Source organism: Oreochromis aureus, linkage group 14 (assembly GCF_013358895.1).
Source record: "Oreochromis aureus strain Israel breed Guangdong linkage group 14, ZZ_aureus, whole genome shotgun sequence".
Taxonomy (NCBI): Eukaryota; Metazoa; Chordata; class Actinopteri; order Cichliformes; family Cichlidae; genus Oreochromis; species Oreochromis aureus.
This window is the reverse complement of record NC_052955.1, coordinates 13649664-13673521: the sequence shown is the minus strand read 5'-3', so window position 1 is coordinate 13673521 and position 23858 is coordinate 13649664. Positions and strand designations below refer to the sequence as shown.

Genomic DNA, 23858 nt, shown 5'->3' with positions numbered 1-23858 from the left:
AATGTGTATAAACACTTAATGAATTTTTAATAACTCAATTTGAGGATTTGTTAAACATATTTCATTAAATATGACTTTAGCCTTCTGCTGTCTTATTTTGTGTTACTGATTTTACACCAGCTATAGATGCTGATAATTACATTAATAAACACTTAAAAGCGTCCTGATAACTGCTCACAACTGCCTTATAATGATTTATTAAGTGATACATACAGTACTGCTTTTAAATGTTTGAAAGTAAATTCCCCTCCTGCTGTTTAATATATAAGTTAAAAACAGGATGCGACACAGGCCATGTTCAAATGGTTATTAATATATCCTCACTGCAGTATGCAGTTAATTAGGAACCTTGCAGAGCTTTGTTTCCCCCTAGTGGCTCACCTCAGATCTTACACCCTTGATAATAACAGCTGGCTGCATTTGAATTCAGCACCACGTCCAGTTATCGTGTCCCCTCCTCGTCCCACTACCACTCTGCTCCGTGGTCATAGAGGAGCTTTCACAGAAGCCTTATAAATAGCACAGAGAAATCAAATATTTATCATCTGAATTTGTGTGTCCCTTCCTGCAGTGGACAGACATGCACACTCACACAGACACACGCGCGCCCTCCTACTGCTGCAGCACAAGAAGGAAACGCCACTGATACAGTTAACCCACACAAAAAAAATTTAATACCCTTCGTGAGGGAATAGATGGTCCAAACCTTGACATACTAAATAGGGAGAGGTGCGATGACACAGGTTTTTAATGTAAAAACTTGCAGCCAACACCCAAATGCTTTGTAAAAAGTCATGTGACATATGACTTACTTACTTACATAGTTAGTACACATACACCAATGTTTTAATATACTTATATATGTCTTTTTTGTTTGTTGTCTTTTATCTAGACCAGCCAGATACAGTACCCATTAATATACAGTCACATCTGCAACAATACCGATTTTAATATCATACAGTCCGACCGTCAAAGAGGAATCCATGGCAGGTTTCCAGGTCCATCTTCTCTATGCAAACACATAAGAAATCAGCCTTTGTAAAATTCCGCTCTCTTTTAATAATCATTATTGTATAGACTGGTGGTGATACTTGTCCTTGTATCTCGTGTCTTCTGTGCAAAAGTTTTTTTTTTGTTGTTGTATTTTTAATTTTATGAACCCAAAACATGATTGACATAACAGGATACCTGGCTGTTCACTTTACAGTTATGATGAAGTTTTTTTTCTTTTTTCTTTCTTTTTTTTTTTTTTTTTTTTTTTTTTTTTTTACAATTAAACAGTCACATCCTAACGCCACACCCCCTTGGCATATCACAGAAAAAGGAGAAAATTAAAAATCCAACATAATGCTTCCCGTTCTCAGTATTGGAAAGCAGTGGTAGAGAGGACGGTTTATGACTACAGTGAGCAGCATCCTCCATTCGTACATTTTTTTTTTTTTTTAGAATAAGGCACTGCTGCATAAAGAAAGGACATGGCCAACAGACTTCTGTGGGAGCATGACGGGGAGGCAGGATGAACGAGACCGTGTTCTTCTCCAGCAACTCGCAGAAAGCTCGTCTCAGTATGTGTGCTTGTGTTTATCTCTTGCTGTGTGCTGGGAAAGTGTGTCATATGGCATGTAGACATATTCGTGTTTTTACATGTGTGTGTTTGTATGTGGCTGAGCCATTTCTTTTGGCTACACTACTTTACTCAGACTGTGCTCTCTAGCATCCACTCAGTGCTGCTGAATGTAACTCTCCTGTTGGCGAGCGGCGAGGACTCCATGTTGAGCTGGTTGGTGGATTTGTGCCACCTCGTCCTCGCTCTGCGTGGGTAACTATGACTCTGAAAAATGGAGTAATCCCCGCCGTCAAACGAGAATCTGTGCCTAGTTCGTGCTAGCTCATTAGGGAGCAACCCCATGTTGGCCAGGGCACTCTTCTTGTCCTTGAGCCTGGGAGCCTCCTTGGTGCCAGCATTGGGGCCTATGAGACACAGGGACATGGTGGAGCCCGTCAGGCTATTGTCCATCTGCGTGTCGTCAGATGGGGGACCAGAGCGCTCTCCATCCAGGCTGGTTCTTCTCTTCATCTTGTCTACAGTCATGGGAGGCAACTCCACCTCCAGTATGGCAGTTGTGGCTGTTGAATCCTCCTTTTTCTCACCGTCCACCCTCAGCACCAGTGCCATGCACTCTTTGGGTGCTAGGGCTTCATGCTGGCCTTCGTCAGAAGGTTGCTTGGAGGCAGAACGCTGGAGCCGGTGCTGGCTGCCATTGGTCTGGGAGTGCATGCTACAGCTGACCTTGGTCTTGCTGTCCTCCGGGCTGCTGTAGGCCTTGTAACGAATCATCAGGATGATGATGAACACTAACACCGAAGCAACAATTATACCACCAATAATGATGATCATAGTGCCTCCCAGGAACTGGCTGTGCATGAAACGGCACTGGCTGACCTCACTGGCTGTGTGGAACTGTACGCAGCCGACCACACGGGTAGCTGTTAATGAAGTGATGCCGTCATCGTAAACCGCCAGCACACAAAGGTCGTATTCCCGTCCTGCAGCTAGATCATTGATTAAGAAGTTCTTGCTGGTAGATGGGATCATTCTGCAGAGAAAAGAAACAGCGCAGTGGTGAAGATGTGGAGGAGTAATTTTAAGAATTACAACACCCACATGCAGTGATTTGCACAAGGCGTATTAAATCACACAGAGGTGTCAGTTCTGCGTCAGAATAAGGTAACAGTGCCATTACCACTAACTTTAAATATTACACTGGTAGACAAACAAAAAAACATCACACTTCATTACAGGTGACTTCTAAGTGCATATGTTGTATTATATTGTAAAAAGGCTATGAGAAGTTGCTCGATTTGGTTTGTGTCTAACAAAGTGACAGCGAAGGTGATAAAAAAGGCAGGAGAGGCTCACTGTCTCGAGTATATGCCACAACAGCTGCAGGCTGGAGGACAAGTGACACATGATGTGAAGACAGTTTGGATGTGTGAATACCTAAGGTCACAGTTTGTTGGCAACTGTAAGATTACACGACTCTAAGTACGAAGGAGAAAGGCATTGTCTTCAGGTCAACACTGGCGTTAATATAATTAGAAGCTTGTTCCTTTTCCCTAAGGGAAGACTTTGATGGTTATCATTTGTAGGTAATAATGTACCACCTAAAGACAAAACAACACTCAGCTCCATGCTAAAACGGGATGAGAAAATTATACAGGAGAGCAACTCATTATATCTGATAAAACTTAGAAAAAAAAGAAAGAAAGAAAGAAAGTCAACCACTATTATTAACTTACTCTGTGAATACATAAATCCTGGGATGCTTTTCATTAAAATAGATTCAGTTAATTTGTGTCACATTTTGCATAATAAACACGTGAAACTTCAGATTCTCATACTTTAACAGTGTTTGCAAATGGTAATTTTTAGCCATTATTCTAAAGAGGAAGCTCATCCAGTGTAACCATGCAAAATGTTTTAATTGCTGCAACTTTTTTATATTAATTTTTTAAACTAGTGGTATTTGGGAATTTTATCAGAATTCTGAAAAAATGATGAGTAGTCCAATAAATATTAATGCTACAATGCTGAAACGTGGAAAACTTCTCCATGTACTGGTGCTTTATGCTTGAAATAAAATCAAGACCATCTGTAAGCAATAGTGATTCTCAAACAACTATTTTCATAGTTTATTTCAAATTTCAAACACGTTGTTGGAAGATAATAAGGTAGATTTCCTTAAGTCCTGTTCTATCCTGGGATTCCTTACAAAAAAAGATAAGTAGAACTCCAAACTGAGTCTACGGAGCTTGGAAAGAAAAGTGTCTGGACTTCTCTAAGTTTCCTTGAAGATGTTTCACCTCTCATCTGAGAAGCTTCTTCAGTTGTAAGAGCAATTGGTGGAGGGTCCCAGGTTTTAAGCCCTACGGGAGTGTCCCCAAGGGGGTCATGGACCCTCTATCCTCTACCTCTATGATCCTCTACCTAATCACACAAGGCAAGGTGTGAAAATGGATGTGGGTCACAATCAGCCAAGGTTTCGGGTGAACCCATTGTGAAACCTAACCCCACCCTATCATGTGATTTACTGAGGTTAAATGGCCCAGGATGTGAGTGGGCGATAAGGCGTCTGGGAAGGGATCTTTCTGAGTTCCTTAGACTACAATGACCTGGATGACTGAGAACCTTCACAGACCTGTTGCCCATGAACATTATCCATATGTTCAATTTGAGATATCATGAATAATTTTTCTGTACATAGTAAAATCTTGTTTGCAAACTCCTATTGTTGCTAGACATACTCTTCCTGGTCTTTCACATAAGCTCTTCATAAAACAGGGGGCAGAGAGGATTTGTGACTTCATGCATAATTTTTCTTTTTGTGGATGGGTTCAAATCACCTCAAACTAGTAGACCAAAACAAACTCATTCATTGCAATTACTCCCCTGTACACAAAGCCATCTTGCTGATATCATGTATGATAATTGGCTACAATATCTCACAAACTGTCTGTGCTACAAAATAGAAACTTGGCAGAAAGCTGAATTTTTCACATTTTCAAAAAACTGCTTTGATGGCATCACCACATGGTTAGTTACAAAGGGTAATCCTGCATAACCTACATGTACACACAAGATTTCGATTCCAAGTTGCTCAGCTAGTTAAGTCTTAAGGCAGCTGCTAGTTTCAGCAGCTACAAACAAGCTGCAAAAGATTTTAGCAGTTACATTTCATTTCAGTATCATATATCTAACACTTGTCATCTTTACTCCAAACTCTGTAAAATTGTTACATATATAACTGAGAAGTGTTAAATAAGTATCCCCCCTGAAACCCACAGGTGGATTCTGGGGTGATGGATGGGTTGCAGGCGCTGTGGCACTGACATAATTGTAGCAGCAGCTGCAATTTATCTTATACTTTATAATGTAACTCACTGTTAACAATTTGCCTGCGCTGACAATGTTCTTTGTGTAACCAAGACACAACAAAAGCAAATGCAATAAAGTTTGAAATCATTTTCATATTTCATACACTCCACTTCATTCTGTTTACAGTTACCAGCTAATTATTTTTCACTTTAGATACAAAACAATATGAGTATCTAAAATATGATACACGGTTACAGACTTATGGATCTAAAAGTTTAGGCAGGGGTTATAACTAGCTCTATTTCAACTTTCTATAACATCTAAATATGCCATCACATGTTATCACATCAGCTATGAGGTCAATAATGATATGAATGATATATAAACCGCTGACTTCTCTCATTTTTGGCTCATAAAAACAGCATAAAATCCCAAACTGCTTACAATGTGTTGAGCAAAAGCATATTAATCCTCTCATGACACCTCAGATGTATGTTGTTACTGTGGGCAGCCCTGAGGACTTTCATCTGTAAACAAATATTTTTATAGTGCTCGTACTGGTACTTTTAACTTACAGTAAGTAAATGATCTGACTCCTTCTTCCACCGCTATAACCAAGCCTATCATTAGACAGCCACATGTAATCACACTCTGTGTTGCAACCAATTAATGCAGACACTTGCTAATGAAACAAACAGTTACATGCAGTGAAATAGTTAGCCTCAGTGTTATTGTTGTTGTCATATTATGTTTTAATGATGCTGAAAAGACTATTTAGTCCTTTAGGGTGCTGGACTCATAAGCGGTTCAGCTGCTTGAGTGCTCTGTCATAATGTAACAAGTAATTACTGAAAATATAAATATCTTAAGTGTACTGTACAATTTCGGCACAGTAAAATTTTCATTTATGTATAACTCTCTCTCCTGACTGCACTAGAGGAGTTGCTTGTTTTTGGACACACTTAATCATTTTGCTTCCCTGGGATATGTCAATCTCCCATAATGGACAGCTGTGTCATTCAGCAGATGGTCAATCCAGATGTCTCACCTTTCCTCATATCCCTATCTACCCTCGTTCATCCATCCCGGCTTCATGGCTTACCTGTACACCAAAGTATCATCTGCCGTGCTGTTGTACTGAATCTGGTACATTCTGATGCCGGGGATATGGCGCTCAGATGGCCAGCGGATCACAGCGGAGGAGGAGGTCAGTTCAGTGACCATCACCCTTCTGTCCTGCTTGTCATAGCCCTTGGTGTCATTGCCAGTGGTGATGTCTGAGAGTCCAGGGTCCTCACGCATGTGGCCTGTGTTGTTAACAAACAAGGGTAAGGGGATCATGTTGATCTCAACAGCAGCTGTAGCGATGCCTGCGGCATTGGATGCCACACAATTAAATGACCCACTGTCCTTCAGAGTGGTGATGAGAATATCAAGGGTGCCATTATCATACAAGACCGTGCGGGAATTGTTATGCACCAGCTTGCCGTCTGGTGACCGCCAGTGAATATCTGGTTCCGGATCACCCACAGCTTTGCATTTAAGAGTCACTCCTTGCCCTTCCATCACAAAAGGCTTACTGGTAAGATGTTTGGTGATTAGCGGTGGCTCACAGATAAACTCCTCCTCTTGAATGGACCAGAAGTATTTGTCCATGAGGTGCTCTGGGGAGGCACAGGTCTCCAAGTCATCCTCTCTTGTTAGCCTGCGCAGCCACAGCAGCTCACAGTTACAGTGTAGGGGGTTTCCCCCAAAACTCACGGTCAGAGTAGACGAGCTGGAGCCCTTGGCATCAGACAGGACCTGAGCATGCTGGAACAGGCTGTCTGGTGGCAACTTCTGCAGCCTGTTAGAGGTCATGTCCAGGCGGACTAGCTTAGTGAGCAGTGTAAAAGTCCCTGCTCCAATGTGGTCAATTAGGTTGTGGTCCAGTGTGAGGGTGTTAATGTTGGTCATTTTGGCTATAGCTTCCCAGGGAAGGGTGCGCAGGTTGTTATTGGAAAGATCCAAGTCCTCTATTGTGGAAACAAACTCATCAAACGAGGTGGGGGCCACCTGGTGGATCTGGTTGTTTCCAAGGATGAGGTGCCGCAGGTTGATGAGGCCTTTAAAGTGGTCACTTTTTATAGCACTGAGACGGTTTCCATCCATGTGGAGCGCCCGCAAGGCTCGCAGGCCGAGAAAGGCATGGGGTGTGATCTGACTGATGGTGTTGCGGGACAAAGTGAGGTGGACTAAACTAGTCATGTTGTAAAAGTCTTTCCTGCGGATGATGGTGATAAAGTTGTCAGTGAGTCGCAGCTCGACAGTCTTGCGGTCGATGGTGGGGGGCACGAACAACAGACCGGTTTTAGCACAGAGCAGAGTCAGAGTAGGGGAGAGGTGCTGGCAGATGCAGCGGCCGGGGCAGCTGTATCCCTTCACCAGGGCTGCAGACAGCAACATGCAAAGAACCAGCCGCTCCATTGTTGATCGGTTTCCAGATCCTGTGTGTGAGATAGACAAAGGGAAACAGGGAAACAGAGTCAAAAAAACAGAAATCTTTGAATGAATAAATAGTACCAGGCTTTATGAGAGCCTGCTGCAAAAACCCAGAGTCTGACCAAGGTTGCTGAGACTGCCAGCAAGGTATCAATCACAAAATGAAATGGAGCTTTTCTGAAATAATGGCACCTGGGATGATGAAAGGCTGCGCCAACCCTGTCAGAAGCCCATGTCTCTGGAGCTTTTTAATGGAAATAACAGAATGGGTTTTTTTGTGCCACCAGGCTGCATCACCACTGGGCCATATAATTTCCTGAATGATCACAGGGCAGTTTTCCTGTATTAGGTAACCATGCCATGTACATGCCCATCATGGAACAAGGCTTGTGTGTTTTTCTTGCTCTGAATTCCACATCAGGGAGGAGAATTAAAGGTAGAAAGGGCGCTTGTCAAGAGTACTCAATGATTTCTGTAACCTTTTCATACTCTCTGCCCTCACTATGCCTCTGAGATGTACAACAAAATTAGACAGAAACCTGCCATGTAAATTTTGGCAAGGAAAAATAAAAGTGGAAAAAGTAGAAATGCAGGCTGTTTTCAAGCTCATCCGATGGAAACATTATTGAGTGATTCCCAGGTTTTGAGGATGTTCAGATTCTCTGATTCCCATTTAGAAATATTGATTTCAGTCTCTGAGAGAACATGCCTGTGGTGACAGGAGTAAAAAGAAGTCCTTGGCAGTAATAACCATAAAAAATCCCACTGGAGCACACTAGCTACGTGCTGATGTTATATTGCCAGTGGTTTTACCCTTTTTGGCATTCATCTTGACTACTAATACCTTGTGTTTCACTGTTGATGAGAGCCTTTTAATGCTGCTAAAGTAGAGGGATGGCAACTCACTTTTCCCAGCAAGGTTTAGAGATTGACACAAGGGTTACTGCAACCCAGCGCTCTCCAAACCCACAGGGAAACGCTTCTTCCCAGCCAGATCTAGTGTGTCAATCAACAGCAATGTTTCTTTTTATTGGGTCCAGCATAATTATCTTAATTCACACTGAAAAAGCTGGCTGTGGATTTTAAACACAAATGATGTCTCTTTTTTCACAATTTGTGATGCTTTATCCAATTTGTCACAGCTAATTTTAGAGTCCCTTTTTCTACATTCCACTACGTTGAGGTGGTGCTGACGGCCTTAACACCACAGATTTTTGTTCCCCCATTGTGCCCAAAGCGAAAGCATCTAGTGCTTACAGAACAAACAACCCTAAATTAAATTTGATTCAAAATGCCTGCGGTGAAATTCATAGAATATTTTAAATGCCACATGTCAAATTTCATTAAAAAAAAAGAAAGCAGAGTGTTCTTTCTCTACCTTTCAAGCTTTCCCTTACGCTTTACACAAACACTCCCTTTTTCTTAAAACCGATCAAACCTGATCTGATGAGAGTTATGTTCTGATAGTTCTATGTAAATACTGATAGGAGTAAGAAATTGTGCGAGCAATGATGTCTTTTTACATCAACCTGTGGCACACTGGCCAGACAGCAGCGAACATTCTCAGTTGCTTTCCCTATTCGGTCTGTTGCACAAGCACACAGACACACGTGCACAGACGCGCACCGCTGGCCGGGTGGCTGGCAACCGTCTGACAGCGAACACGGCACCTCGTTAACTATGAGAAAGTGCTGTCCAATCAGAGCACTCATTAAAATCTGGGTTTGTGTGATGTCATTATCTGAGGGAAGTAGAACAGTTTGAAGCACAAGTTCAAACCAGTGGGATAGTTTATCAAAGATAAACTGTTGATCAAATTAACCCAGCAGTGACAGCTGTGCTGCTACTTTAGACTACATTTCAGTAGACCATTAGACTGTATTTAAGTGAGATACTAAACCAAGACCTTTGGTCCATTTGTGTTTACACCTCCTTTTCTCCTTGCTTCGACTCTGCAGGCGTAGCTGTTGCCTCTAATTCTAAGACAGAGTCACTAAAGTACAACACGCACACAGTTATTTTCTGCTATCTGTCACATTTATACTGAGGTTAGACCACATACCTGGAGAAAAAACACACATACTCTGTGTGGACATTTCCAAGCCTTCAAGAGAGAATTTATTTAGTAATGTTCTTTTGTGCGACTCCCTCGTCTAAATTAATTCTCCAAATTTTCTCTTTTTAAGCACAGTGGGGAAAGCCGAAACTATGCAGTAGGCTACAACAGCGAACACTGTGTAAATTCTTATGTGGGAGCTTGTCACACTCGTTTGTTAAATTTCAATATAGTGGTGACCTTGCCTGATTGTGTTAGTATTCAGATGCTAACTAGGCCACAAAGCTCACAGTTTCTCAGAGGACCATCTGTGTCTGAGCACTTCCTGCCACACCGTCGAGGATACTCTATTGATCTTTCAGCATCTCAGGGAGGGGGGAAAACTTTGTTGCCACGGCAACTCTGGTGTAGAATGTAGGTCTTTGAATTGCATTAAGATGATGTTAAGCTGCCCGATAAGCGAGGCTTCGATCTTAATGGTTGCCGCTAAGAAGGTTGGACGGGACGTGAACAGATGTATGAATGGCAACGTAAATTGAAAGAAAAGGGCAGCTCTGCCTCGCATTTCTATCTTTGGTTTATTGCTTAATAAAAGTGCCGGTCACCAAATCGATATGCAGACAGCAGCAGAGAGCACAAGGTGAACCGGAGTTTAGATTTGCTATGTCCAGCCATGATGCAATGCAACCTTTCACAAGGAATTAGCTAGCTGTGTTACTAACAAAAAGAAATTGAAGAGGCTATATTTTGAATTGGTAAAGGAAAATAAGGCTGCTGGACACCAAAACAAACAGAATAAAAAGAGAGAATGTTACGAGATAATATAAGCAGAAACACACACACACACACACACACAAAAACAGATTAAAATTATGAAGCTGTGAAGCTACTTAGGTACAGCAAGGTCATCCAGTGATTAGCAATGGGATAATTGAATAAGCAGTTAACAAAAAAGTGTATAGCTCTAAAAAAAAAAAAAAAAAAAAAAAGAAAAGAAAATATACTTCACAGTATAGATATAATCCACATTAAATACTACACGCTTTAAAAAAAGAAAAAATTAGATCACTCATTGCCTAAAATCCAGAAATTGTCTAAAATCCATAAAAAATGCCTTGACATTCACTGCCTTCGCCACAAATTTAAGCTACTACATGTCTAAATGGCAGGATTGTGGAAAACCAATCAGAGATCCTAACAGGGAAATACATGAAATACAGATGAAATTTTAGCCTGTGCTCACAAATAACAATTTAAATGTATATCGAACACAGGAACCACTCAGAGAGCTTGGACCTCCGCTAAGGCAGCTCACTCTCTGAGCAGTATTTACTTTTAGGGAAATAATGCTGTATTTTGTATACATTAATTGTTTTTCTTTGTTCTTTTTTCAAAAACATACCTTAAAAAGTTTAGTAATAAATATCAAGTTGAAAATTTCTAATGACAAGGTTGAATTTTTTTGTACAGGAACATTGTACATGTATTCAAAATGTTATGTAATTAAACAATTATAATCTGTTACTGTACTATACATACTAAAGTCATAATGAAATAAATGTTGCCAATACAAAGAGAGCAGAATGTTCAAAATAATAACGTGTGACCTTTTCTGACTTCCACTGATGGTGATGCGATGTTTAGAACCCCCATATATCAGCGGTCCCCAACCTTTTTTGCCTCACAGACCGGTTTATGCCCGACAATATTTTCACGGATCGGCCTTTAAGGTGTCGCGGATAAATACAACAAAATAAAACTAGTACCGGTACCAAAAAAAAGAAGATTTATTCATAACACACGTGAAAAGACCCAGGAAAATCGAGTTAACGATAAAAACGATAACAAAATAACGCTGAAAACCGATATAAACCCTGAAAACCATACATTTCACACCTGAGCCTCAACTCTCGCGGCCCGGTACCAAACGACTCACGGACCGGTACCGGTCCGAGGCCCGGGGGTTGGGGACTGCTGCCATATATTATTCCCTATAGGCCTATATGTTGTCAATACAAACAATGTCAGTGAGAAATCTCTACATAGCTTTATTATCACTTTGACCTTCAGATCTTTATATGGCACTTTCTATATGTTCACAATACACACCACACCAGCCTAGTTATAAGGCTTTTTGTCACTTTTTGACCAATAAGTTATTAAGTTAACCCTGAAGACCTTGGTGGATGTAAGTCAAATTTGACTGGATTGTTAACACGACCCCACTCTACACCCCTACATACCAGAATTCACTCAAAACTTGAGAATGGCACACGCTACTAAAAACACTACCTATAATAAATAAATAATTTTGTTCTAATTTACATATAAACATATAAAATGTACAAGTTTTGTTTTAATCATGACTGTGTTACATTTTACATCTTAAAATACAGTGCACACCAGTTTTGAAGAAAATTCAGTACAGCCCAGTGGCCCTCCACACGGAGACTAATGACTGATGAATCATCTGTATTAGAGGTGTATTTGAGTGGGTGGTAAAAACAGGCATAAAAACCCAACTTTATTTTAATGCTCGAGGATGTGTGAGATTACATTCTGCTTTGTTGATGACGCTCAAGCAGGAGGGACCTGTTTGCAACTCGTGTTGTTGCCAGCAGTGACAGCAGTTACCCAGGGAAGGCATTTCAGCATCAGGAAATCTGATGACTCCTCTAGGTGAAGATAAAGGGTTTTAATTTTATATCCTAAAATGCTTATGTAATGTTTTGGCAGTTAATTCTGGTATTTTCTGCTTCAGATTTCAATGTATATAAAGATCTCATTAAACTATGAGTTTATTCAGAAGCATTATCAAACCACCAGTTTTCGCTTTTCAAGTTGGTGGAGATGCTAATGACTGACCTTCAGTTAGGAATTACTGATGAGTGTTTTTAGGTTTCTTTTATCTTCTTGTATAAGCATATATTCTGGGTCTGGGGGTGGGTAACCTGTGTAGCAGTGAGAAATGTTCTTTGTGATGGTTGTTGCTTCTTCATCCTGATGTGCAGGATGAAGCAGCAACAACATAAATTAATTGTCTGTCTTGAATAAAGCATATTGAGGTTCTACAGAGTGCATGTGGGCTGATTTTTCTCTTGCCGGTGGCACTACATTAAAGCAGATGGCAGCTGGGGTCGAATGGATTTGTCAGTTAATTGATTAGTCATCAAGTTTTTTGATCACTAAATTCTTTTTCTAAATTCAGTTATCAAATGATAATTATGAAAACTCTTTCCATCTTTCAAAACTAAGCAAAATGCAGTATATTTAACAAACTTGTTACCGTTTCATGTGCATATGTAACTTTTTCCCTTGATTTTTTTTCTTCCTGTTGGCTGCAAACCATTTCACAACAATTTTATTGTCCCTATAAACCTTAATGTGTCATTTTGGACCTTTTATCAAATTCGTATGCAGACTAAGCGTGCATATGAATTATGTTTTTGCATTTATTCTTCACTCTCAGCCTGTTAAACACCACCAGGGCTACAGCTAAAAGACTAAAATCTGGTCATCAGTACATCTAAATATTAATGTCACTGAAAATTAATCGTAATCTGTCAGATCCCCTCGTGTCCTGATGATTGAATTATAATATTTATAATTCTGTGAACGGGTATAGCCAGTTTTCCTTCCTGGCTTCCAATAGGCAAGACTTTATAACTATAGTAGGTCTTTTACAGTTTTATTGACCAAAGCGCTTCAAGCGCACACACATTTATATAGCACATACACATTAACGCAGCACTTCTAATGCTATACTACTGCAGGGAGCTTTTTCTATTACCGACACTCAAACCACAGATTTGTCTGCGAAACTCTGCTGCTTTCAGCCTGTATTATATGTTGAACCTCTTCATATTTTTATAATATCATAGTTTAACCTTTCTTTGTAAAAGCAGTCACTCTACTGTCAGTCGACTTGTTCATGTTTCTGGCTGGTTATGTACTGTCACTGCCACCCCTTTCATGTGAACACGCTCATACCTAGATTGTGAAACCCTGAGTTAACTCACTGAATTGATAACAACCTCCGTGTGATGACTTAGCCTGAGTGCCAATGTTTGGCCGAGAGTAGGCAAATTATGGAAAGATATCCTGGGTATGTTGAACTTCCTTTGTAGTACAGGGTCATGTACGCATTGATAATCAGAAACACACTGAGAACACTGAATAACCAGCATGAAAACCCAGTGGCACAGAGAATTTTAAATTAAAGAATTAAATATATTAGAATTAAAGAAACCAAAGACAGACATTCAGATCTGCACGAAGAATTCTGCAAATTTTTAGTTGTTAGATTTATATTAGAAACATCCATCCATCCATTCGCTTCCACTTATCCTTTTCAGGGTCGCAGGGGGTGCTGGAGCCTAACCCAGCTGTCTTAGGGCGAGAGGCAGGGTATATCCTAGAAAGGTCGCCAGTCTGTTGCAGGGCTAACTCACAGACAGAGACAACCATTCACGCTCACATTCACTCCAGCATTCACACCTATGGGCCATTTAGTGTTTCCAATTAACCTAACCTCACTAACTGCATGTCTTTGGACTGTGGGAGGAAGCCGGAGTACCCGGAGAAAACCCACAAATTGAACTCAGGACCATCTTATATGTGATATATATATATATATATATATATATATATATATATATATATATATATATATATATATATATATATATATATTTTAGGAGCATGTGATCAAAATGTTATTATTTATGAATTGCAACAGCAGCATCTGTAGCAATGCTCTACACAACTTTGACAAAGGTTAATGTTATCTTGTTTAGGCTAACATAGCAAGAAAAAGAGTATTCTATAGATAGACTACATATCCCTATATAGCTTATGGTTTAAGACAGCCAGCCTACTGCAAACACAGTAGAAGCAGTGGTTAAGGGTTTTAACCACCTGTCCAGCCATTCATTAAAAACACTCTTGACCATATATTTAATACTATAGGGTTCATTGTTCTTCCAGCAATTACATGGGATTGTAGCAAACGTGAGATAAATAAAACCCTAACATTAACATTTATCCTGCATTGACAATGAAGTGCTCCAAAACAAAAGCAATTTACCAAGAATCAAAGCACCGCAATATACAAGCTACACACACTGTCACCATGTATTTGTTGAACAGAGCTGTACTTGAAAGTATAAAAGATCTCCAAGGATGTGACGTATGCTGTACCTGTACCTCTGTTCTGATCTGAGTAACTCATACCTCACCATAGCAAAAGTGAGCTATAAGGCTTTCGCCGCCACTTGGGAATCATGAAGCCGTCATACTGTCTTGTTGCTGACCTGTAAATCTTATTGGACGCATTTACAGTCTTATTGAGTTTGTTCTTATTAGCTAACAGACTAATAAAGACACCAGACAATAAAGCAGAAGGTCAGAATACATTCCACATATGAATGATAATAAGAACCAGTGGTGTATCTATCCACATCAAACTGTCACATCTTCTGTTTATTTGTTATAAAAGTGAGTATAATTTTTGTACTCTACGCCTGTAAATGACACGTTTGTTTGACTCCCCTGACAGTTTTTGATCAATGTTCCTAAATATTTATAATTATTTACAACCTCAACAGCTATTTTTTGGCGTGTCCTACTCGCTCTAAGATCAAAAATAATTCCCTTAATTTTCTTGGCTTTTAACTGAATAGCATGACACTAAGTAACAAACTCATCCAGATATGCACAATAATTAGTTTCATCTTCTGTATTCATGCAAACAATCACTGTAATCGCTATAAACATCAGACAACTTAGCCTTGCATACAATAACATACATCTGTTACTGCCACTAAACAAATACACCCATCATTATATATCATTTAGAAGCAAGCATAATTCTGCACAAGGCACGCACACGTGAGTACACTACAACACACAGCCACCCACGCACAGTTACAGGACACCGCATTCAAAAACACAACTACATGTCTTCACATCCATGCATTTACACATTAACACAAAGAGAAGCATACTGAACAACAACAACGAAAAGCAGTAAGTGCTCTAGAGGAATAAAGAAAGAGGAGAAAAGATTACCAACAAATGTGCCATTTTCAGCTTGGTTTTCTGGCTCAGACTAGTACTGGAGTAAATGTCGCTCTGTATGAACAACAGATAAAATCTGTTGCTTCTTAAAAATGCTCCAAATTCTTCACACATTCACAGCACAGATCTGTTAAAGCCCAAATGCTGACATTTTCTTAAACATTCAGATGCTTGCTTAAAAATGGCTAAAAATAAGAGTGCAGAGATTGCTGTAAAAATGAAGCAGAAATGAGGTAGAATCTTAAACAGCATCTCCTATTGATGACTGCGTAGCTCGTCCCCGCTGCTGCCTTCTTAATGCTTACACCCAGGTTTACATATTCAGTAAAACAGCTGCAAGGATCATAGTGCATCTTGGCAACTTTGAAGAAAGTCATAAAACTTGAAAACTGTGCTGTGAATCTTAATTTTAGCAGCCACGGGAGGAACAGTTTGCTTCTTCACCTGCTTGTATACACCCACATGTTGTATGTCCATGATAACACAGCTGGAATTTTTAATTAAGAACTTCCATGAATTCTCGTTACATTACATAAATTGCCAGGAAGAGGTACAGGCTTTAAGAACTCGGAGCTTTTAATAAATCACAGAACAGTCATATGAGGTGAACGCACCTTCTAGTTTCACGAAAATTTAATATACTGATCAAGTATAGCTCCATTAATACTTGTCCTCTGTGACTATAATGTAGGTTTTAACTACTAACATTAAATCTTGCAGAAACACGCTATTGCCTATTGGTTATATAGAATGTTCTGATGTTTAATAGCCGAAAAGATAAGAAAAATTGTATTAATCATCATTAAATTTGTTACTAAACCATTTAAATCTTTTTACGATGTTTATGGGCAATTATGGTTGTAATTTTTCAGCATTTTGAAACATTTCCTAAAGGGCAAATCGGCTGTTAAGGTTGTATTTATGGCAGCAGTGCATTTCAATAACAATAGTAGTTAGTTGTAGCATTTATTTCAATGTGACATTGAAGCAACGGTATACAAACAATGCATTAGTGTGTCCTTACCTCAGAAAAACATCTGCCCAGAGACAGTGCATTGTAAGGACATTTCCTGGACATGACTTTGTCAGGAAACCGTAAATGCCAATTAGACGATACAGACAGTGAACTACTGGCTGACCTAGTGTGACTCTTGTCAAGATGCAGGCATAATTATTGACAGCCAGAGTTCATTGGTGCCAGCTCCGTCTCCACCAGTGGACGCCTAAACCGAGGCTGCATAGCCCCGGGGATTTCTGGTCACATCTCATCAATGGGGGTGGGGGGTGTTGTGGGTGTTGTCGCAAACAGGAGGAGCATTTGCATATTATAATTACGTCTGCACGCAGAGGCAGTTTTCTCAATTACATCCCATTTAAAACTTTCAATGAAGAAGAACTGAGAAGCACAAGCTACTGCAGCTCCATGAACTAATTGTAACCGCCTCCCTAAACAAGACAGCGAACATGATTATTACACCAGGAGTGAACAAGTATAGTCATAGATGCCACTTACTGATGGAACGCTTGGGTGATTGATTGTTACCCTTTATCTGCTACCTGTTCTTTTCAATTTGAATACCTCCCCTCAGAGATATAATCAACTCTCAATAGCTGCTCCTGTAATTACAACATACTTTATTTATAATAAATATGCTTTAAAACATTAAACTTTCAAAGTTAAAAAGCAAAACAAAAAACAACTAATTATGAAAGTTGGCGGGGCATTATTTTTGACTGCAAAATGATAATAGCCTATATTTACATGTGAAAAGAGTAATCTAATGTATTGGAGGGGACACCTTTTAATTATTGTTAATTAGTGTTTTAATTAATGTTTTCACATAAAATGTACTTAAGTAATTTGTGGACAATCTCAGTGTAGCAGTAAACACTGAAAATCATTCTCAGGTTGGCAAAATTGTATTTTTTATCAGTAGTCTGTTAAAAAAAAAGAGTAGAGTACAAAAGGGAAAAATGTTCATATTTACATTTCAGAAATGGAAATCAGTTTTTCATTTGACCATTTTGAAATAACTGATTGATTCAAATAGTTGATTAATTGCGAATTGGTATTATCCACAAATAAACTCAAAGTCCTCTTTAAGCATTTCTTTACATTAGAGAATCTCTCGAACAACCAAAGAGTAAGTAATCTCCAGTGACACGTTCCTGTAGACCTTTACCACAGCAGACATTTGATATTTCGACATTTGACCAGTCAAAGTACAGAAAGTACAGGCTGTAATATTGAACCAGCATGCAAAAAAAGCAGGACCAGAGGAATGCAAAGAATCATTAACATGCTTGGGGTTATATTCTTTCACAGACCCACTAGTTGAAGCGGGTCGTCCATTTATCGAAGCTGGAGGTTCGATCCCCAGCTCCTTCAGTTTGCATGACATGCTTGACATGCATCTTGGGCAATACCCTGCAAAACTACAGTTCATCCCTCATGCCTCCAGGATTGTATAAGTGTGTGTGAGACAGATAAAACCTTTAAAGTGCACAGAATAATGGCATGGGTGAATTGGTGAACCTGGCTTTTAAAAGTGCATGATCATTAATGAGAGAAAAGCACTACATAAATACTAAACAGTCAATTTACCATAATAGATTTCTTTACAGAATGCTTAAATACATAGTCGCTAATTATTTGACTACATGATACATAATGAAATGATTAAATATGCTGCTGTTCTAGTCAATTCACTTTTTGTATGAAATGCCTTTTTGTACAAATTGACCCCACCAGCCCCCACAAAACAAAAAGAAAAAAACCCTGTGATTGCATCTGTTAGCTGTCATGACTAATAGAATAAACAGCGACAACTGATTGCCCTCTGATATAGAATGGCCACTTGCCTACTTTAGATGTAATGAGAGAGATCTCACAGATCTTCACACCCAGATAAGAAGCCACGCTTTCTGTTCACGCTTTAGATTAGGAAAAAGATGAACTGTTTGAAGCAGAAATACTAAGATACAAAAAAAATACTGTATTAAATAAAAGCCAAAATCCCAAGTACAAGTGCATGAACGCAAACTATGTCATCAGTAAGTTATATATAGTACATTTGGTGCTTTAATTTAGTTTTGTTTGGTGTACCAAAAGTAATATAAAAAATCTAAGAACATACAAGCACGTTGTCACTATAGGGGCTCAGCCTACATTTGTTTTGGGTTTTTTTTAGGAGATAGCATGTCCTGACATCCACAAACAGCTTGACAATACACAGAGTGGCTGTTACTCTTTTCTCCATGATGCAGTTTCACTGACACCTTCCAAGAGATTTCTAAAGTACAGTCGACATATTTGTCAAGAAAAAGGTGGAGAAAAAAAAGAGCACAGAGAAACATGCCATTATAAAAGCAGAAGCTGCTAGCAAACAATAAGAGGACCGACTGAGAATCTGAATGACATCCATCTTATGGGATTTCTATATCTAGGCTTAGTTATTTTGAAATCCAACGTGGGTCAATGACAAGCATTGGTGATATACAAAAGCTCTACCAGCAAGGCTGTCTCTCTGATATGCATTTTCTGCATGTGGTGACAGGTTTATTTCCTCATTCGTGCATGTTTGTTCTCTGCACTTGATTTTATTCCTATCTTGTTGTTCTTTAGCATAGAAGCTCCATACCTTCTTCCTGCTGTGCAGAAGAGCTGAGCAGACCCTCTGAATTGGCCCCTTATGATGCCACTTTGTGCTCGGGTGATGCAGAGGAATCCACACTTGATTTGAAATCCTCCTCCCAAGGCTGCTATACTGCATTGATCCTGCTCTGTATGTACCCTCGCAAGGTATTATGTATGCCTGTTATGTGCTTTACTGCCACAGCAGACTCTTGCAAAGAGCCGATTTACACTCCGCAGAGAAAATGTACCAAATGGCTGAACTTAAACCTTTCGTGGTAGAAATAAACTCTATTCGTTTTGCAAAAAGGTAGCCGTGCACAGATCTATCATTACATAAGCTATTTCACATATCGAAGCTGGATGTTCTATACTAAAAGAACCATTTCCGAATGAAATAATGGAAACCATCATTTAAACACATGCTAGAATCACAGAGAATTCCCTTAAATCAAATGTGTAGAGATCTGAACATTGTTAAAATACAAAAGTAACTCACATACACTGTCACAGCAGAGTGCCACTAAGGATAAAACTACTTCATTTTACATTACAGACAGCTTGGGTCTTTGGGGGATGGAATTTTCAGTGTGTGGCTTTATCTGAACCTCTTTCTCCCAATTTGAAATATTCCAACAACTACTGGGTGGATTACCAAGAAGTTTTGTACTGACATTCATGGACAGGGGATGTTAATGATTTTGGGTCCTTGACTCCTCCCACAGAGACACCATAAGTTTGACATTTGTGGTCTTGAGTGACATGTTTCAAAAACGATAAGATGAATAACCATGAAATTCGCTACAGACATTAGTATACCCTTCTGGAGGGACTGTAATAACTCTGGAGATGCTTTAATTCGACCCTGGTGAACTCATTTCAAATTTAGCATGACATTTCCATTAGCCTCTGCATTGCTTTGTGTTTTGTGTTAATTAGCAAATTGTGAGCATGCTAACATTAGCGCAATGCAGCCCAGTTCACACTGCAAGTCTCAGAGAGATTTTTGTTGCTTCTCAATTAGACTCCAGTAGATTCGCAATGTAGATGACCCCATTCATCATTTTTGCAAGTTGAATATTAAGTAAATTTCCACCGTGTACATTCCCCTTTCTGACTACAGTATAATTCAATTAACAAAAACAATTGAGATTTATTACCAACAGGATCCACCTGAATAAATCTACTGTAATAACTGGACGCAATAATCGAAAATTCATGCAGCTCTAATTGATATAGAGGACAGTGTCCCAAAATCACTCAGGGCTGTAATGAGTGCGTGCTAGCCTTCGGCTGAGGCAGCTATGACTGCATGTCCCCACAAATAACGGATTGCGCATCTTCAGTTTGACACACTTCCTAGAAAAGCCCGAGCAAAGCAGGTTTAGGCAGAACTTTTGTCAAATATATTGAAGGTATCACTAATCCTGTCTGTGTCAAATAAAACACCTTGCAGTGTCAATACACAGAGAGTGGCAGTTCACACAAGATGTGGATTTATCTGCTGTTGGCTTTGTGCCAAGAAAATAAGTTTAAGTGAACAATTGCTGCACTTACTACTGACCAGTCAATATGTCCTGTTCACATTATAGGTTTGCTGAGACTCAGAGAAACGAAACAAAGCAAAAGCAACCAACACCTGAATTCCACATATCAGCTCCTTTTTGCACTAGTATCACACTGCCATATGCACATTTGTGTATTTGCAAGCTTTTCATTCTCCATATCTTTTCTGACTTTGTTTGGGGTTGGGTGCAGTGTGACAAAGTAGCGAAATGTTAATGGTTTTCTCTTATGTATTCCTCAAACTGAACAGCCATTTGTCCTCTCCGTTAACTAAAGCTAGAGGTTAACACAGTGCCACGCTCTGTGTAAAGACTTCCAAGTAAAGTTTAGATTTTCAAATGTAAACAGTTAAGTAACTGCCACATAGACAACCTCAGAGTTTTTTGTGCTCACCCCCTGGGGCAGTTTAACATGTTATGCCTGGTTGCTGATACATCCTTTCTTTAATTATACAATCAAGTAAAAGAGACCTCTGGGAGTTTTTTTTGTAAACTGTGTACACTCTAACACTTAGTTCACTTCCTTCCTACATAAAAAATGTGCAAAGATGAAGCAGAAAACTCAAAAAACTTGCAACTCCCATACTGTATACAAGGATGGAGTGCATATAAAATATGCATGAATTCATCTTTTATATACAGTCCATGCATGTAAGCCACAGAACGTACATGAATAGGCCAAACAGGTAAGAAACAGGTGGGGAGCTATACATTTTTTTCTGTTGCAGTTTCCTGCCAGTTCACCGCATTGTTTAATGCAACCAACAAATTCACAGAGAGTGCTTTGACTTATGGGTTTGTCACAGAACACCACACTTCTTTAATGTTGCAAAAGCATTATTTCTGTCTTCAACATAAAGGCTGATTTAAACCTACAGTATGAGCTCCAGCAGGTAATATTTAACAGAACAAGGAACAAGGTAATTTTTCTATTATTGATTCTGCACATTTAGATAAACATTTTTAGCTACAGAATGGCAACAGCTTTCCTTTACTGGTATGCAGAACAGAACTGTGCCATAAATCATAGCCAACCTTCAATATGGACACAAGAAGGAGAGTTCTGAATGTAAATCAAGCATACTCACTCGCTCAATGCATGAAGCGTTTTCAGGACTCAGTGATGTTTTATAAAGTGATAAAATGCAGACATAGAAATGTGCATTTCTTACTCTGTGATTACCGTGTTATAAGTAAATTTCTATATAAATAAAACTCTGTTATTTATTCATTATTTTGTGAAGTAACTATAGCAAACCATTAATGATACAACCTGAAGTTACAGAATAAAAATTGAATGAGCGATGCAGTTTGGAAATTAATGTTAATACAGTGTGTAAATTTTACCCATTGGCGGTTTAAGGTATACAGCAATCCCCGAACAAATGAGTTCATATGACAGTGACACAATGACAATAAATTATTTGCATTTTAATGCATTAGTAAAAGAATGAAAATAATTATGATCCATGCCAATCCTGTAAGTGTAGCCATTGATTTAAATAGGGGCAACTCTGATGTGTATTCTCCGAGCAAATCCTTGTTTGACTTTTTCCTCCAATTACATTTGTTTGAGTTAAATCAGGTCACTGTGTTTCATTCGTGACATATTAGAATAATTAGTAATAATATGAGTGAAATGTTTAGTATGATTGCAGACAAACTCATGCTTCACTTTCTGAGTCCCTAATCAAAAGCCTTTCGGGCCTGTTATTCGAGACTGAAAGGCATATTTAGCTCTTTCCTATCACTTACGTAATTATTTTTTATCTATATTCTTTTTCATGGAAGTTCACAAAGTTAATGCGACTGAATCCCCATATAACTGTCATTTACATTCTCTATAATGAAAAGCCACTGTTACATAAAACTGATTACCTGCTGTGTAAAATTGCCAATTTTTATAGACCTCCCAAAGGCAATTAAACTGTTCTTAAATTTGAACTTTAATTTTTACATTTTTTTACAATGCAATTCACAATTAGCCACTAACCTATACGTTCAATTTAACTTGTATAATTTTTTTAACCTTCAAAATACACTCACAGCATTGGGTGCACTGTGCTAGTACCGGTTTAAACCTCCTTTTGCCTTGAGAACTGACTCAATTCTTTGCGGCATAGATTCAACAGGGTGGCATCAAACAGTTGCTGCAGATTTGTCAGCTGCACAGCACCGATGTGAATATCACGTTCCAACACATCCCAAAGACGCTCTATTGGACTGAGACCGTGGTGACTGTGAAGACCATCTGAGTACATCGTCATGTTCAAGAAACCAATATGAGATGATTTGAGGTTTTCAATGTGGCAGTTATCCTGCTGGAAGCAGCCATCAGAAGATGGGTACACTGTGGTCATAAAGGGCTGGACATGGTCAGCAATAACACTCAGGTAGGCTGTAGCATTTAAACGATGTTCAACTGCCACTAAGGGGCCCCAAGTGAGCCAAGAAAATATCCCCCACACTATTACACCACCAGCAGTAACTACCCGAATTGCTGATACAAGCCAGAATGGATCCATTCTTTCATGTTATTTATGGCATATTCTGACCCTTTCGTCTAAATGTTGCAGTAGAAATGGAGACCCATCAGACCGGGCAATGTTTTTCTAGTCTTCTAGATTTTGGTGTGTCCCGGTTTCCTGTTTTTACCTGTTTAGAGTCATCTTTGTGTTACTGTATCCCATCTGATGCATTCAGAGTTGCTCTTGTGCAAACCTTGGTTGTAATGAGTGGTTATTTGAGTTACTGTTGCCTTTGTATCAGCTCAAACCAGTCTGGCCAATCTCCTATGACCTTTGGCATTAACAGAGCGTTTTCTCTGTCTGATTAGATATGTGCAGCTGAACAGTTGTTCCTAATGAAGTAGGGATGATTGTTGATTTTTCCTGTTAATATTACAAAATAGACTGACTGATGGAAATAATTGTAAGGTACAGGAAGCATTACATACTGTACATGTAGTAACTTTGCCACCAGCTACAGTCAGTTCATTACTGGTCATTGCGGTTGTGGCTGGACCATAAGTAATTAGCTCACAACCTATTTGATGAAAGAGGAAATTGCCCTTTATTTTCTGTCTCTAGTTAATTAGTAAAATTGATAAATTAGGTGGTGAACCAAATTACAGTCCAAAAACTATCACATTAGGCACAAATTAAGGCT

General features: G+C 39.2%; 1 protein-coding gene across 5 annotated transcripts in view; it reads right to left on the bottom strand.

The window, feature by feature from the left end:
- Positions 1-873: 873 nt before the first annotated feature.
- lrfn1 (leucine rich repeat and fibronectin type III domain containing 1) overlaps positions 874-23858 on the bottom strand; it is a 125733-nt gene continuing 102748 nt past the window's right edge. For all 5 annotated transcript variants that reach the window (XM_039622453.1, XM_039622454.1, XM_039622451.1 and 2 more), the window contains 2 exons: positions 5979-7362; positions 874-2597 (listed from right to left, as the gene is read on the bottom strand). In XM_039622453.1, the coding sequence (XP_039478387.1) occupies positions 1697-2597; positions 5979-7342 (2265 nt within the window). In that variant the 5' untranslated portion in view covers positions 7343-7362 and the 3' untranslated portion in view covers positions 874-1696. The remainder of the gene's footprint in view (positions 2598-5978; positions 7363-23858) is intronic.